At 37.2% G+C, this 17,655-nt stretch overlaps 1 protein-coding gene across 1 annotated transcript in view; it reads right to left on the bottom strand.

The window, feature by feature from the left end:
• The window catches only part of ankrd13b (ankyrin repeat domain 13B), a 69,038-nt gene that overhangs the window by 15,574 nt on the left and 35,809 nt on the right, over window positions 1-17,655 (bottom strand). The window contains exons 5-10 of the mRNA XM_028464606.1: window positions 15,179-15,322; window positions 11,853-12,093; window positions 10,383-10,449; window positions 8,488-8,569; window positions 5,897-5,961; window positions 1,930-2,066 (exon numbers count right to left, since the gene is read on the bottom strand). Of these exons, the coding sequence (XP_028320407.1) occupies window positions 1,930-2,066; window positions 5,897-5,961; window positions 8,488-8,569; window positions 10,383-10,449; window positions 11,853-12,093; window positions 15,179-15,322 (736 nt within the window). The remainder of the gene's footprint in view (window positions 1-1,929; window positions 2,067-5,896; window positions 5,962-8,487; window positions 8,570-10,382; window positions 10,450-11,852; window positions 12,094-15,178; window positions 15,323-17,655) is intronic.

Consider the following 17,655-nt stretch of genomic DNA (forward strand, 5'->3'; position numbering starts at 1 on the left):
TAAAAAGCTCCTCGGTGGCAAGGCTCCGGGGGTGGATGAGATCCGCCCGGAGTTCCTCAAGGCCCTGGATGTTGTGGGGCTGTCATGGCTGACACGACTCTGCAACATCGCGTGGACATCGGGGGCAGTGCCTCTGGATTGGCAGACTGGGGTGGTGGTCCCCCTTTTTAAGAAGGGGGACCGGAGGGTGTGTTCCAATTATAGAGGGATCACACTCCTCAGCCTCCCCGGTAAGGTCTATTCAGGGGTACTGGAGAGGAGGGTCCGCCGGATAGTTGAACCTCGGATTCAGGAGGAGCAATGTGGTTTTCGTCCTGGCCGTGGAACTGTGGACCAGCTCTACACCCTCAGCAGGGTCCTTGAGGGGTCATGGGAATTTGCCCAACCAGTCCACATGTGTTTTGTGGACTTGGAAAAGGCATTTGACCGTGTCCCTCGGGGATTCCTGTGGGGGGTCCTCCGGGAGTATGGGGTATCGGACCTCCTGATAGGAGCTGTTCGTTCCCTGTATGACCGGAGTCAGAGTCTGGTCCGCATTGCCGGCAGTAAGTCGAAATCGTTTCCGGTGAGGGTTGGACTCCGCCAGGGCTGCCCTTTGTCACCGATTCTGTTCATAACTTTTATGGACAGAATTTCTAGGCGCAGTCAGGGCGTTGAGGGGGTCCGGTACGGGGGCCTCAGTATTGCATCACTGCTTTTCGCAGATGATGTGGTCCTGTTGGCTCCAACATACCGTGACCTTCAACTCTCACTGGATCGGTTCGCAGCCGAGTGTGAAGCGGCCGGAATGAGAATCAGCACCTCCAAATCCGAGTCCATGGTTCTCGACCGGAAAAAGGTGGAGTGCCTTCTCTGGGTTGGAGATGAGGTTCTGCCCCAGGTGGAGGAGTTCAAGTACCTCGGGGTCTTGTTCACGAGTGAGGGAAGGATGGAGCGAGAGATCGACAGGCGGATTGGTGCGGCGTCTGCAGTGATGCAGAGTCTGCACCAGTCCGTCATTGTGAAAAGGGAGCTGAGCCGAAAAGCAAAGCTCTCGATTTACAGGTCGGTCTACGTTCCAACCCTCACCTATGGTCATGAACTTTGGGTCATGACCGAAAGAACAAGATCACGGGTACAAGCGGCCGAAATGAGTTTCCTCCGTAGGGTGGCTGGGCTCTCCCTTAGAGATAGGGTGAGAAGCTCAGTCATTCGGGAGGGGCTCAAAGTAGAGTCGCTGCTCCTCTGCATCGAGAGGAGCCAGATGAGGTGGCTTGGGCACCTAATTAGGATGCCCCCTGAACGCCTCCCTAGTGCGGCGTTCAGGGCACGTCCCTCCGGAAGGAGGCCCCGGGGAAGACCCAGGACACGCTGGAGAGACTATGTCTCTCGGCTGGCCTGGGAACGTCTCGGGGTCCCCCCGGACGAGCTGGAGGAAGTGGCCGGGGAGAGGGAAGTCTGGGCCTCCCTACTGAGGATGCTGCCCCCGCGACCCGGAAACGGCTAAGCGGGAGAAGATGGATGGATGGATGGATGGAAAAAAAATAATTCAGTTTTCCTAAGTAAAACTAATCCTGTGCGAATAGGGCTTAAGACTAAATTTAACCGTAAACCTAACCCAAACCCTAAAAATTGTTGCGATATCGGGTTAAAACCTAACCCTAAAACGCTAAGTACGTGTACTTCGGTAAACATGCCAATAATATTGGAGGTTGTCCATACGGCCACCGTATAAATAGACATTTTCATAAAAAATCCATTCCAAAAATTTGTTTTGGTCCAACTTTCTCCTCTAGATTTCCTCAGTGAACAAATACGGATGACTGATTTCATTTCCCCCAAATGTCCCTTTAGTCTCTCTGTCAGCTGTGACACTGGAGCGGTGCGTTTGAAAGTATGACCCTGCTCTTTGCAAAGGTGCCGGTCAGTTTTCCTGTCTGTTCCACTCACCTCTGGGTCTTAGTGGTGAGCTGGCACGAGTAGCCAATGTCTTTCTGAGACGGTGACAAGCTGGGGTTAAAGTATTCCTCAGCTGTCAATGCTGCAGGGTTTGTCACCATGTGGGATGACATTTGGGTCACCAGAGCCTGAAGAAGAAGAAGAATTAAAAACAAAAACAACTTGCTTTATTTTAGTGACAAAATCTTTCAGTAAGGGCTATACAAAAACTACTGTCACCACATTTTTATTTGCATAGTTTAACCATGTAATGTGATGTTTTATAAAAGAGATAATGAAGCATATCAAATGTTACTTTTCGTTTTGAAAAAAGGAAAAATTACAAGTTTGTGTCAACAGTTTTTCAACTTGTTTTGATTGAATTAAGTAGTTAGCAGAGGTGAACAGTAATGTATTACAAGTATTCATGTTCCTGTAATTGAGTTGCTTTTATGGGTACCTGTCCTTTTTTGAGTATTTCTAAATCAGTCAGTGTACTTAAGTATGTTTTAAAAGAAGTAAAGTAATTCATTATATTTCTACACCCAACCACTGTTACTGAGTAAATTATTATTTTTGTGATAATTTATGTTTCATGGCACATTGAACATAAGATTTAGAGTTTATAAATTAATAAAACTTTTTTTTTCGATTTTGAATTGAATTCATTGGTGTAATTTTATTTAAAAAAAACAAAAAAACAATTGTACATTTTGACAAAACTTTTGTTTTATACAGATGCCTTTGTGGAAAATATATTGAGTCCAAGATTTGGTCTTTCTTTATAAGTTTATACATGAGATGATTACTGTATGCAAGGGAACCGTGGCAAGATTTATTACCAAAAATAGACATGGGGGGTGAAAGTAACTCATAACTTTTACTTTGAGTACTGTCTAATATATGACTTACTTGTACTTGAGTACAATTTCAATCAAGTGCATTTTACAACTCTGATAGTTTGTATTGTACATGATTTCTGGTTTTATTTACATTTACTAGCACTGAATAAAAACAAATTTTCCAGTTTGTTTGTGTTGATTATTATATGTTAATGACAGGATGTAGAATTTGGCTTATTTGTTCCCTTCAGTTGTGACTCTTGTGAGAAATGACTATAGCTTCATGTTTATGGTGTATTTCTGTGTGTTGGTTATGTAATGTTCTGTGGATTTTCGATTCATTAACGTGTATGTTTCCCTGACTTTTGCTGCAGCTCTTCGGCTTCCTCGGTTTCTTTCCTGTCACTGCACGTCCAGCCCCGCCCACTCCACAGGTGTGCTCGTTAGTCTCGCTAATTAGGGGAGTCGTGGTTCAATGTGTGAAAAACATGACGCAAAAACCTTTTTTAAAATCACATTTTATTTATTTTTTTGTCAAATGTATCCTAAGAGACATCTTTACACAAAAAAAAAAAAAAAAAATGCAACAACAAAAAGTCTCTTAGGATACATTTGACAAAAAAACAATAACATGCTTTTAAAAAATATCTTTGCGTCATGTTTTTCACACAACAACGGCGCGGAAGTCAAGGACACATTAAGGCGATCAGTAGACGCCTATGAAGAAGACTGGCAGTTGACAGTCAAAACAAGTCAGGAGATCAAAGTCAATTTCCTTTAAAAAAAAAAAAAGCTGCCTGAAAAAATGAAACCTTAACATATTATTTAGAAATATGTGCTTTATAAATCCAAATTGAGAAAAAGTTCAACACATTTCTCTAAACAATGAATCAGCAATAGAAGGTTATTAGTAAAAAAAATAAATAAATAAAAATACAAAAACTAAAAAGAGTAAACTAAGGCACAAAGTGAGAGGCACACGCATAATGACAGAGTACAGGACGAGGCATGAGTCACTGCTGTTCTCTGAGTGAGACCATTTAAAAAACATAATCGATACTTGAGAGCAGGATGGAGTCACCGTTTGACTGGTTTATGCAGCGGGGACGCTGACAAAGCAGTTCACACTTTGACCAGATAAGCCAACAGTCATGAGACTTATAAACGAATAATGATGATAATGAAATCAATAAAAAATATCCCCCAGGTACGTGTTGTGATCATTTACACCGTGGGGAGATTTCTACAAAAACCCAACATATCAGCAGAGAAGCACATTAAATTACAGGTCGCCATTTGTGTTATAGAAATCTATTTTCTTCACTAAATTAGTCTTTTTTTATATATTCTTATACACATAGAAAATAATGTAAAGCTCTAGTATGTGATGTTTAATAAAAGGTAAACATTTGGACACAGTTTGATTCATCGACAACCTAAAGCCAACTGTTTGAAATATTTAATCTTGATTTGGAAAGCCTGTGTTCTGCCATCCAGGACCAGGTATTCCCTATTAACTGTTCTTTGGGTTTTCAAAGCAATATTGGATTGGATCATTCTGATCCAGATACACAGTTTTCAAGACTTCCAAATCCAGATTACCAGTGTTCTATATGGGACAATGTGTTACTTGTAACTTGTATTTTGTTTCGAAAAAAAAAACATTAGGAAAACACTTTAAATTCTTTGGAATTACTCAGAATTTCAAGAAAAACCTAAATGTCCACAAGTACTCAACGTAAAGATTGGTCAATGTCTATTGTCTTGGGAATGGGAGATTTGAGCCGTGTAAAGTCTTGCTTTTTGAAGTTTTGCTTTATTTTGCTGTAATTCAGTGAGCGTTATTTCTTCTTCTGCCAGTTGTATCTGCATTTCGGCTCTTTCCTATTCTCATCTCAGAAGTGTTGGCGTCATTAGTATTTGACAAAGATGCTTCCAGGAAGCAGAAATGAGATTCAGAATAGATACTTTCTCTGTATAAGAAGGATAGAATGGCCTATTGACCTTTACTACTGTAGGCTCATCATCCTCCACAAAACATTGAATCCTGCACAGACGATAACAGTTCTCACCGCCAATAATATCCAGAACTCCATCTACAGTATGTATTCTCTTTTTTTAGTAAAGCTGATATCCAAAGTTTCTGAGAAATCTATGTTTATGTATGATTCTTTTTACTATGGTCTACTGCCGGTGGTCATTCATAGACATCAATGTATAAGAGTCCCGCCTTCGTCCTATAGACCCCTATACAAATGGAAACGAGCGCCGAGTGCACCCAGCCAATAGGCTTTGACTTCCTGTAGTGAGGACTGTCAATCAAAGTGAATGTGGAACTGTGCACGGAAACAAGGCCGCTCGTCACAACAGCAAACAGGTAAATATGACTTTGGCTCTTACCTGACCCACAAATCTATATTAATGCATTGTGATGCAACCTTTTTATGGTTCGCGATGCGCGTGCAGAAAAGTAGAGGCGTGGCTTCTGGTAGATTGGCAGAGGCAGTGGGAGGAAGTGAAGCTGTTTAGGGCGGGACATCGAGACGTTTCACTGAAACTCCGGATATCATCTTTAAAAGGTTTGTTCCCTGTTGAAGTGTTTTTTTTCGCTTCAGCAAGGTCCTTTGTTGCTCTGGCCCTCAGATTCTTCCATCTTAGCTCTAAAGTCTTCTTCTGGCCAGAGTCCATCACATTCTTATTCTGGGTGATTTCAACCCAATTGTCTTTCTAGACAGTTCTAGACATTAGAGTGCGGATCGGACCACGTTTTTCTGTCCTACTCCAACCAAACCTGACACACTTATACCCAGTAATCTCTTTTTTCCTCATATTAATGACTTATTTACATTTGTTTGTGTAGAAGGCCTGTTTTTATTCCACAACTTGAGGAACTTCCTACATTTCTACACCGCACTCTCCGCTCTGTTTGTATCCGTCTGGTTTCGGGTTGAACAGACATCTGTCATTGCTACTATATGGAAAAACAACCTGCATGTTGTCTAGCAGTGGCTATGCAGTGGAGTGTGTGCTCTGCCAGGTTTCAGGGCAATAATGAGTGGTTGACAAGTGTCTGTGGTGCAGAGGAGCTTCCCTGCCTTATTGCCAAGGACACTGGAGATGTTGTTTCATCTACTGACCCCGTTGTTTGGTCCCATGTGTTGCTCAGCAATCCCAAGGAAGTTCTGCAGCGGAGTCTTTCCACCTGCTCGTAAACACAAAGCAGCAGTGGGTTAAAACAGGAGATCAGTCACACGATGCAAACTATCCAGGAAGAAAAAAAGATCATACGAGAGAAAGGCTGTATTATGAGGATCGGCCTGTGTCTTTACAGCCAGTCTGTGGGATGTTTTTCCACATAACCCTGAGGATCCTTTAAGAAATGTAAAATGATAATGTATCACACTTAAGCAGGGAAGACATGTTGGGAGAGGCCTGGCTTGTTTAACTGAACATTCTTGTCACATTTAAAGTGAGAGAGAAAGAGAGAAGAGTCCTTTTGCCTTTACCATGAGTGGGTCATTCCAGTGTGAATGCTAAAACCCTTTTCTTTATGGTTTTAGGAATGTATGATTATGGTTTTAGGAATGTATGATTATGGTTTTAGGAATGTATGATTAGGGTGATGACCGTTCCCACTGAAATTTACTTCCAAGTTTCCCAAGATGCATTTCGAACCGACAACGACAAAAACATGTAGCACACTGAGGCTAAATTTCTCCCTTAATTCACCACCTTTGAAAGTTCTGAATCTATTTTAAGCGAGAAAGTGACCAAGTAGAACATCAACACGAAGTCATTTTATCCATAAAACTTGCGGAAAACACATTTCATGCTGACATTTATGAGATTTTCAGAGACCCGCCATTGTGCTACTGACAAAACTTCTGGTTAAATTCAAAACAAGAGCTCTATTTATAAAAGTGTTAAAAAAAACTAATGGAAAACAAGAGGAGATGCTTTTGTTTAGAAAAAGGAATGCATCGTGGGACGGTTGAGTATGACTAGTGTGCCCACCGTGCACACTTACAAAATGTTCCGTATTTGGTAATATACATCCAGGTATTTCTTACATATTCAATCTTTCCATACTATCTAATATGAACACTGTATACTAATTTTGACGTCAGACTGAGTAGTACGTTAGTATGCAATTTCGAACACAGCCCAAATGTTCTGAGTTACTCCTTTAGGCAGTCATCAGATAACTCTACTCTTGCTAGTTAGCAGAGCGTATATCAGTGGTTTCCAAACTGGGGTACGTGTACCCCTAGGGCAGGGGTTCTGACGATTTAAAAAAAATAAGAAAATGAATTATTTCCTACAGAGGGTACTGGTGATTAATGACATTAACTTCAAATAAAATGATAATAAAACAATTGGTTAACCTAAAAATGAATAACTCTGCCACCGTCCTACGTCAGCTCCTGTAACATCTACAGACCATTAACTTTCCTTCCACCTGTGGCAAACCTTCAGTTTTAAATCCCTGGTAAGATAAGTTAAATAACAAAAAAGACTATTCTGGAAAAAAATACAGACTTTATTTGTGTGGGGAAAGATTTATTTAACTGCTAACATACCGGCTTAATATGCATGCTTGATATGTTGTAAGAAATTAGCATGAGTTGGAGTTGATAATGTGTTATCAAATTCAAGTTATTTTTGTAGCCCTTCAAAACCATTAACTCATAAAATTATTCGATACCATTTTAACGGTATAGAATTTTATACGCTGTATTGTTTTCATGAGAAGGTTTTTTTTTCGGCTCCGGAAGGACTTTAATCCAGTCGAGATTAGGTAAAATGGCTCCTTTAAGAGTAAAGGTTGCAGACCCCTGCCCTAGGGGTACATGAGCACATTGCAGGGGGCACTCGGACAGATTTGTTCGAGTTCCTAGTTCGTTTTTAGGCTTTTTTTGAGCAAATTCACCACAAGCTGCCAGTAATATAGCTCAATAAATTACTATTTTTTCTTGTAATTTATTTAAACAGGATAATTTTATGCTGCAGAAGCCATTTTATCACACTTCTGGCAATAGGAGACAATAATTAACTACATTTTACAAAGCAGTCCCTATTTATTTACTATTGAAGTAATTACATATAAATTGCATGATATATTCTTTTTAAATAATTTACACTTTTTCACTTATTGTTTTGAATTTGTAGATTAAGCCTTAGGAAACCAATGTTTGAGACACATTTAGGGGTTTATGAGAGCCCGCTGTTGCACATACAAAAAAAGCATATGCAATTATGTAGACGGTACTTATGGTGTGAAGAGGGGGTACACGTGATTTGACAAAAATGCAAAGGGGGTACATGGGACAAAAATGACTGGGAACCACTGACGTAGATGAATGACCTTGGTGAGGGTTGACACTGACTGCAAGTAGCAACAACAATAGAATTGCAAGTTCAATCAGAAAACCTCATGGACTGAATATAATAATATTAATACATTTTATTCATAAAGCACTTTTCAGACAATAAAATGCAGCTCAAAGTGCAACAGGCTGTTTGCGAAGGCATGGAAGTAATGTGATCGATCACAGGTAGGAGGAGATCACTCATCTGTGACCCTTTTATCAATCTCAGCACTTTGGGTAAACTGTCTCAGCAGCACAGAGGCAAAGAAAAAGAAAAAAATCTATATTTTACACGACTTTGAGTAAATGAAGAGGTAATCAAGTGTAAATTTCACCAGCAGCCTGAGAGGAATACTTGCTTTTTGTCCTGATCTTGTTCTGGTCTGACAGATGGTCTGTTCTGGTCCTGGTTACGAGTTCTACGTTGGATGCTGCATACACCTGAGAGAGGATAGACTGGATTCAGTTCATCAAGTTTAGGAACCAAACAGTGGTTGTTTTTTATTATGAATATGCAATTTAGCATTAAGTCAAAAACTTTCATAAACAAAAAAATACGAGAACCAAACCATTACTTGAATTTTATTGTTCCCGAAACCTAAATCTGCATACACATTTTCGTCAAATTATAACGAAGACATTTGAAATGAAGTGAACTATAAAGTGTCCAAGAAAACATTCTCCTGCAGCAGCTGAATATTCCACATTTATTATTATTGGTTATTATTTGGGAAAACTCTGTGAAAGTGTGGGAAATCCTGCAATTATTTTGTGTAAGTCTCCGATTTTCCATGATTGCAGAGAAAGAATGGAAAAAATGGAATTTGCGTTTTGAAACAGAAAAAGCAATCTGACTGTTTGTTTTCCTTTCATTATTTAAAAATCAGGCGCACGGAAATGCCTCACATGCATGATTGGGGACAATATCACACATTTACACAATATTACTCACCAAAAAATGGGTTATTGAATTTTTAGAAAGTGTGACAAATGAACAAATGAGTCCAATTCCATACATAATCCCATTCAAAATCTCTCAGTACGTGTTACAGTTTGTTTCGTGATGATGTTATCCTGTGACTAAAGTGCGTTGTCAAAGTGTTAACGACACACTGGTACAAAGACAGGTTTGGCTGTTGGTGTATTAGTTTAACTGGTCATAGGCTTACCTGGTGACACATTGTTATGTCTCCAATAACACAGCTGTGTGGAGTTTTGTGCAAAATGTGAGGGTGATTCTCTGGTTGGCGGTAATTAAAGATTTTACAAATAATGTTTTGGGAGCATATCACACATTTGCATGTGATCGTTGCAGTTGAACGTGTGGTTGAGGGTCAATGTGGTTAATGGACATGTTAATCTCTCGTGATGCAATCTTGCGTGATTTTAGTGTAACCCTTCCGTTTTCATAAATCATGGCAAGTAGATGACTCTATGAACCCTGTTTAGCAAGTTTGGTACAATTTGTTTGGTACCATTTTGGAAAATTTAGTAGCCAATAAAGTCATCTAAAAAGGAAAAGATAATGAAACGGAAACAAAACAGAAAATGCGGAAATGGATAAACCCTGAAACAGAATAGTGGGAGTTTTAAAACGTAAAGTCTGCGCCCCTGCAGGTTTTCTAGATAGTTACAGTATATGATGATACTTGATCGGCATCAGATGTCATCAGCAGGTAGACATGAAAAAATATACGTAAATACATAAATCAAATAGAATCTAAATGAAAACATAATATAAGATATCCTTTATTCGTCCCACAAAGCAGACATTTGCAGAGTTTTAGCAGCATATATATATACACATATATATACATATATATATACATATATATATATACACATGGGCCTGTACACAGTGCAAATAATAAGAGAAAACATGCAGATTTGAAATAATAATAATAGAACTAATAAACTGCCCGACCCTGACTCCCTCTTCCCTGTTCCCTTCCCCTTCACCAGGGTGTAACACTGCCCTTTCTTTTTATAAAGTTTTTTTCACCGTTCCTTAGGCAAAGCTGGTGATGGTCACAATTATGCAATAAAATAAATGTATTTATTTAATTGCAATAATAAAAACATGCATAGCTGAAAGCTAAAAGAGTGCACTCCATGGAGTGTTGACCTTCGACAGCGTGTGCAGACAAGATAAAAAAAATAAAATAAAACAAGTAATAAACTCAAACGAATGTAGGAATATATAAACAGCATTATATAGGCATAAAATACAGAACATATAAAATAAGTATTTTACCTTGGCTTCATATCCATTCACTGTCTCCGTCTTCTCACTTCTCCACCCCAGGATTCCGGTCTTATTCCTGCAGTAAACATTACATATCAGTCGTTTTTAATCTTGTGACGCTACCATTCAGTTATTTAGCATTAATTTAATAAACACAAAACAGTTAGCTGCCAATGGAAAGTGTAAAATATTTGCTTTTAGCACCATATTTCATTCCTATGATCTTAGATGGCCCATTGTGTCACTGTCACGTAAGAAAGATTTAACCATTTCAAGTCGTTAAACACAGTTACATGCTTTTAGAAATGTGACACAACAACAGTAACATATTTCTTTTCAAAACACAAACTAGCCATCGTGAGTCCTATTTATTTTTAACTTCCCCTTATCTGTAACTCAAGGCTATTCCTTCCATCTCTTTTTCTTCCCATCCTTTTTTCTTTCTAATCTACACTCACGAATCCCTTCTAGCATCCACTTTATTTTTAACCTTGTCCCATAACTCCAATGCTTGGATATCCATATCTTTCCTGCTTTCCCACCATCAGTCGTAGCTTTCTCAGAACCTCAGAGCCCGTGTGTCCTCCGTGTCCTTGTTTGGTCTGTTTTTGCTCTTATATCTCCACCATTTCTTTCTATCTGTCATTATACATCTTCTGGGCAAATCGGGACTTTTGGTTCATCCATTGCATTTTCAACTTTGGTGGTCAAAAGAAAGAATCAAGCTTCCATTCGCAAAGTTTTGGGGCTTAAAACCTTTACAGGAAATTTAGAAAAGTAGAATTTTAGGAGTGTTCAGCGAAATGTTCTTGTTCAGCTCATTGCACACATGAGTGTGCAGGAAAACGTACAGATTAGCTGTTATGTATAACTTCTATACAGCTCCGTATGGCAGGTGATAGCAATGTTTTACAAACTGATGATCAAGGAGTCTAGTCAGGAGAAGAAAAGTCAAAAGATAGATTATTGAAAGAAATACTACCTGATATTTTTATGAATCACAACCTGAAACAAATGTTGCTATTGTGGAGTGAAAGAATAATGCCTTAATTCTATAGAGCGCTTTGACTTTTCTATGATAAAGCGCTACATAAAATCCAATTATTAAAATATGTGTCATGTCAAGTTTACCTGTCAGTTCCCTTGAGGATCATTTTAACATTTAAAAAATAATAAATAATAAAAAATGACTAGAATATTTGCATTTCCTGAAGAAAATTCAAGTGGGGGGGGGGTTTGACCCTCATCAGCCAATAGGGTGCGGCATATGTTATGCTGCAGCCTTTGAGTAGATTTTTCATAAAAAATTGCTAAATTATTGTTATGCGACCAATAAAACAGTGCACTTTATAGTCCGTAAATGACGGTATATCTTTGCCTGCCTCACAATTACTTTTATTACCCTGACTCTGGTTCTTCTGCTCTGATCTAAACTCTATGTGTGTCATTTAAAGTCTACGTGAATCAGTATCGTCTGACCTCTCAAATGCGATGTTGCGGGTGTTTAGCTGAGTGGTCACAACCGGAGCAGACAGCCTGGCGGCTACCTGCTCATCACTAGGCTGCGTGGCCCCCAGCAGACCCAGCCCTGTGGTGGTGCTGCTACAGGCTCCACAGTTCCTCCTGCCTGGTGAGAGCGCTGTGAGAGAGGAGACGCTCAACGTCTCACTGAAGACCAGCTGTCGGTCGTGGTCCACCTCCATCACCTCCGCCTTGGAGTCTGAGCAGAAGACGGTGGTTAGCGAATGAGTGAGAATTCAATGTGTAGAGACAAAATAAATCTAAAACAAGCCAAGAAACATCTCGGAGCTCCAGGTTGGGAGGGGCCCCCAGAGGGTTGACAAACCTCACACTTAGGGTGGCCATTTAAAGGAATCCTCCACTGTTTTTACAAATGTCGCCTAAAATCTTTGAAATGTCCTTATTGGAAGATCTATGTCTTACAAAAAGCATTATTTTGCACCAAATTCGTTTTATGAACTTAAAAATGGGACTATTTTACCGTTTTAAAACCTGTATTCCACCATCTTGAAATCACATGATTGATGACATCACATGGCCCCATTTATCTGTAAACATCCCATTGTTTTCTATTGGAGTGAAGCATTCAGCCTGCTTTTTTGATCATTTGGTAGCTTTGTGCTGCTTTTGTTTGCTCTAAATCATGAAAAGTTAAAGATGTCAATCTCACCCTCTTCGGTTTACCGATAAAAACAGCTGTGACAAGACAAATTTAAATAAAATAGAAAACAATCAGAATTCCTTTATTAATCCCAGGGGGAAATTGCTTTTGTTACAACCACTTGACACAAAATCACAAATAAAAGAATAAAAACGTTTAGCAAAGACAAAAGAAAGAATAAACGTTCAATAAGTGCATAATTAAGGAAAAGACTGTTAAAATAAGGATCAGGTACATACACATTACAGTAGTAAAAAAAAAAGCAAGATAGATAAAACTAATAATAACAACAACAACAACAACAATAATAATACAAATTATATACTAATATGATACAGATATTTACAAAAATAATACAAATATACAATGAGATATTTACAGGCAAATGCGTGTGTGACGTCATCAATCACGTGAATTAAAAATGACAGAATACAGGTTTTAAAACGTTAAAGGTAAAAGTTAATAAAATGAATATGGTGCAAAATAATGCATTTTGTTCGGCCTAGATGTTCTAATAAGGACATTTCAAAGATTTTAGGCCACATTTGTAAAAACAGAGGAGGATCCCTTTAACACCAACACGGAGAACATTTTTCAGGATTTGACAAAGCCAGGATAAATATAGAAAAATATCATAATAAAAATAATAATAATAACATAAATCTCAGCTACAGTCAGTGTGTCAGGTACAATATTTCTACAAACCATATATTGTCTTTTGCTGAAAATCTTGATCTGAGTATATAATCTATTATATTAATACTCTTCACATGGAGTGTTGCTCTTTTTTACGACGGCGTATTAGGGCCACGTTAAAACAAACAAAATCTGGGCACCATGAGATTAAGATGTAATATTTTATGATTAAAGTCATATAGTTATGAGAATAAGAATGAAATACAAACAGGTCACTTGTGCGTTATGGTGAATGTGGAGCATTTATTGAGATTATATTTCTCTTTAGGTTTCACACATGGCAAAATACTGAGCGTTTTGGTCCATCATCACCACACTGTTAGTTTGAGGACTTTAAAGAGACTTTGCAGATGTTTGCATGTGTTACAAAGAAAGAACCAGACCCTTTTTGAGCAAATGGCCTCTTTAGTGGAGGAGGAACTGAATGGAAGTGGTCGACTTAAAGGCTATTGGTGTTCACTTCAACAGGAAATTCTGAGTTTTTTAATTTAGGACTTTATTCTCTTAATCTCGAAATATTACGGTTTTAATCTAATGAAATTAAAACTTTATTCTTGAAATATTGCGACTTTAATCTCAAAATATTGCGACTTTAATCTCAAAATATTGCGACTTTAATCTCAAAATATTGCGACTTTAATCTTATGAAATTAGACTTTATTCTTGAAATATTATGACTTTAATCTCATAGTGCTCTGATTTCTTTTTTTTTGCACAAATGTACAGATGTTTATCTGCAAATAACCCTCAAAGTAACATCCTAACTCATTAGCTCATCATCACTAAATTTATAAAATATTTTCAATAGAGCGCACATTAAGCATTTTTGTCTCACCCACAAAGGAAAGCATCCTGCTAAGCCAAATAAAGTGGAAAATTCCACCCATGAACTGTCAAAAATCCACAACGTTTATCTATTATTTTTTCATAAATATTAGGGGTGTGTATTGCCTGGCAACTGGCGATACAATTCGTATTACGATAGGTCACGATACGATACGATATATCCCGATATTAAAATATAAGGCAATTATTGCGCTTTTTTTTTTTTAATATATGACTTAAGAAACAACTAATCTGTAAATGTGTACACCTTCATGAGAACATTATGTATGAAATATATTTTATTGGCATATTTTACACTCAAAACACTGGCTTTAACATGCCATGTGCCAACAACTTAAAATAAAAAAAATAACATACAATCTTCCTGTGGCTTTTAAACCAACATGACTTTAGTGCAACTTAACTGAGGAATATGCCTAGAACAACAAATGAATGCAGAAAGTTAGTACTTTCTTTTTAGATTTTATTGAAAAAACACAAGCTGGTCAACATGCCCAGGTTTCAGCACTTTTTTGTGCAGTTACAATTTATCCTGCTGTGGAAAATACTTTTCTGATTAAGTAAAGGTTAAAAAAAAATATTATAATATATATTTTTTTAAATAAAAAAAAAAAACAATATATATATATATATATATATATGGATGCATTTTTAATCGATCCGAGAATCATACAACGTAATATCGCGATATATCGCCGAATTGATTTTTTTCAACAGTCCTAATAAAGATCATTTGTTTTATTATATACAATCAGATGAGGTAAAACCTGGAATTACAAATGAGTATATATATACATATATATATATATATATATACAGGAAACACTTTGTAGCTGTTCTATCACAAAAAGCTGATAAAGCCTGGTTGAATCATCTGCAAACTGCATTATTTTCCGTGCATATATTTTTGCTGGAACTGTAGTTTACTTCCCAAAAATACTAATGTTTGTTTGGAGGAGTAAACTGTGCTTGTGATTGTCTGTCTCTGTGTTAGTCATAGTATACTCTGGCAACATGTTCAGGGTTTATTCTGCATTGCTGAGTAATGAACAATAATGTATGAATAGTTATAGATTCAGACCGTGTCCTCTGAAAATGAAGCTGCGGTTTCCTCTCTGCCAGGTCATCTGTTCAAACCCCGTCAACGTGGTGTCAACACGCAGACACTGACCACTCTTCCACACTCTGTAAGTGTCACTAGGGCAGATCCGAGACACCAGGGGCACTGCAGACACACACACACACACACATCTAACTCAGTTAATTTTATCCATTGTTGGGGTAGTTACTCAAAAAGAGTAATTATTAATAATAATGATAATAATCTGACTTCTTATCACCACAGCTGGCCTGTCATGGACCTAAAAAATATGTTTACATACAGTATGTATATATACTTTTATTCACTTGTATTCAATATTATTATTTTTATTATTTTTGCACCTTAACTTTTATTTGCACATTTTATTTGTGTAGTCTTGCTCCTTTTTATCGCGTCTGAACAATTATTTATTTATTTATTTATTTATTTTTAATATGCCGCTCTTTGCCGTCCTAATTACCCCTCAGGGTTTAATTATAAAGTATCTTCAGATTCATTACTCATTACTTCTGTAAATTGTAGTGAGATTACTTTACTTGTTGTTGCATTTGAAAAGTAACTTCACAACTCATTACTTTATTTTCTTCTTTCTTAATTTACCGTTTACTGTAGATACATGAATAAATAATATTAGTCACCATAGTGTTTAAGGATCGATTGACTGATTATACTTTTCACAACATGGAAATGTACTTGTTACCAGGGTTGAGATCAATTACATTTTTTAGTTACAATTACAATTCCGTTTTCAATTACCCACGTTGAATTACAATTAAATTACGATTAAAGTGATCTGCCTTTTTTCCAATTAAAATAAAATGAAATAAAATTATTTCTTATCCCCAAAAAGTACATTAAAATTATGTTCTCAATTACTAAAGTGAAAATACAATGAATCACATTTTCTGAGCCAGAAATAAATAACCTAATAAAAATTAACCTTCCTCTTCTGTTAGCATCTCTTATGATAACAGGTCCCTAATTAGCTGTAAAATACACTAAAAACTAATCAATGAAAATATAGGTTTTAATATTTTTGATGTGGGCATCTGAGCCTTTTTTTGTCAGTGTACCCTTTGATTTATATGTTTTTTTAAATGGTAAAAAGTGGGAAAACTTGATATGGAACTAATTTTAACTACATATGTGTAGAACTGTACACAGAACTGCACCATGTTTCCCTAGTGGTGTTAAATTCTAATTGACAATTTCTACAGAAATTTTCAAGGCAATTACAATTAAAAAGTCAATGATCTAAACTCAATTACAATTTAATTATGGTTATGACAGCAAAATATTTTTAAAATTATACATACAAATATCATTATGCTATAATTCTAATAAATTATCAATTACACGATTAGAGAACCAACCCTGCCTGTTACAGCAGCAGACAGACACAAATAAAAAGCAGCACAACCTGAACATATTGTTGTTTTATGTATTTATACTAAAACTGTTCAGTCTTTAAAAAAAAACAAACTAATATTTCATGCAAGGCCTCCATTTATTACATTTTTATGAATATTGACTTGGTACTTATTGTACATTTTAGTCTGATGTACAGTTAATGAACCACCTGTTTATTGCAGACATGTAAACACAATGTTTATCACATGTGTCAAACTCATGGCCCAGGGGCCAAATCCGGCCCTTCAGAGCATCCGATTTGGCCCGCAGGAGAAAGTGAAAATGACAGAGAACACATGAACCACTGTGTAAATGATCAAATCATTCAGTTGTAAATTTCTGCTAAAAGAATCTTTAAATCTTTCCAAAATCCTGCATTTTTTCTCAAATTATTCCACAAAACCTCCCAAAATTAAATACAAATTGGGGATCATCAAAACAAATTTAAATATCTGTCACTTATTGCTTAGATATTGCTGATGCCTTCCATACTTTATGTCTGATTTATAACTGGAAGTGCAAACTTGTGCACATGAATGTTTAAATTGTTTGTTTTCCTGCCTAAAACCTACTTGTGATGGAACTGGTCCATATTTGGCCCCTGAAGTAAAATGAGTTTGACACATGTATATGATTGTTATGCATCCTGCTCTGTGCTTCTTAAACCAATAAAAAAGAGTGGCTTCACACTGTCGTTAGGTGGCAGCACTCTATTAGCCGATGACGGTGTCAATCAAATGACTCAGCAGATCAATACATACAGGGCGTTTCTACAGACTAGTAAAGTAGTTTTGTTACCAATATTTTAACTGTAGTGCGTTACTTTACTTCGTTACACAAAAAAGTAATAATGTTACTTTATAACGTGACACCCCCAACACTGGTTTTATCCATGCAGCAATACAAGCTTTAGAGTTCCTTGGAATCATAGACGGAGTTTGAAATTCTTGAAAAGGGGGGGAAGAAAGAATAGTATTAAATATATCGACCGTTTCGAGATACGCGCCATTGTAATATTATACAATAATGCAAAAATGTTTAGTAAC

The sequence above is a fragment of the Gouania willdenowi genome, chromosome 13, assembly GCF_900634775.1.
Source record: "Gouania willdenowi chromosome 13, fGouWil2.1, whole genome shotgun sequence".
Classification (NCBI taxonomy): Eukaryota; Metazoa; Chordata; class Actinopteri; order Blenniiformes; family Gobiesocidae; genus Gouania; species Gouania willdenowi.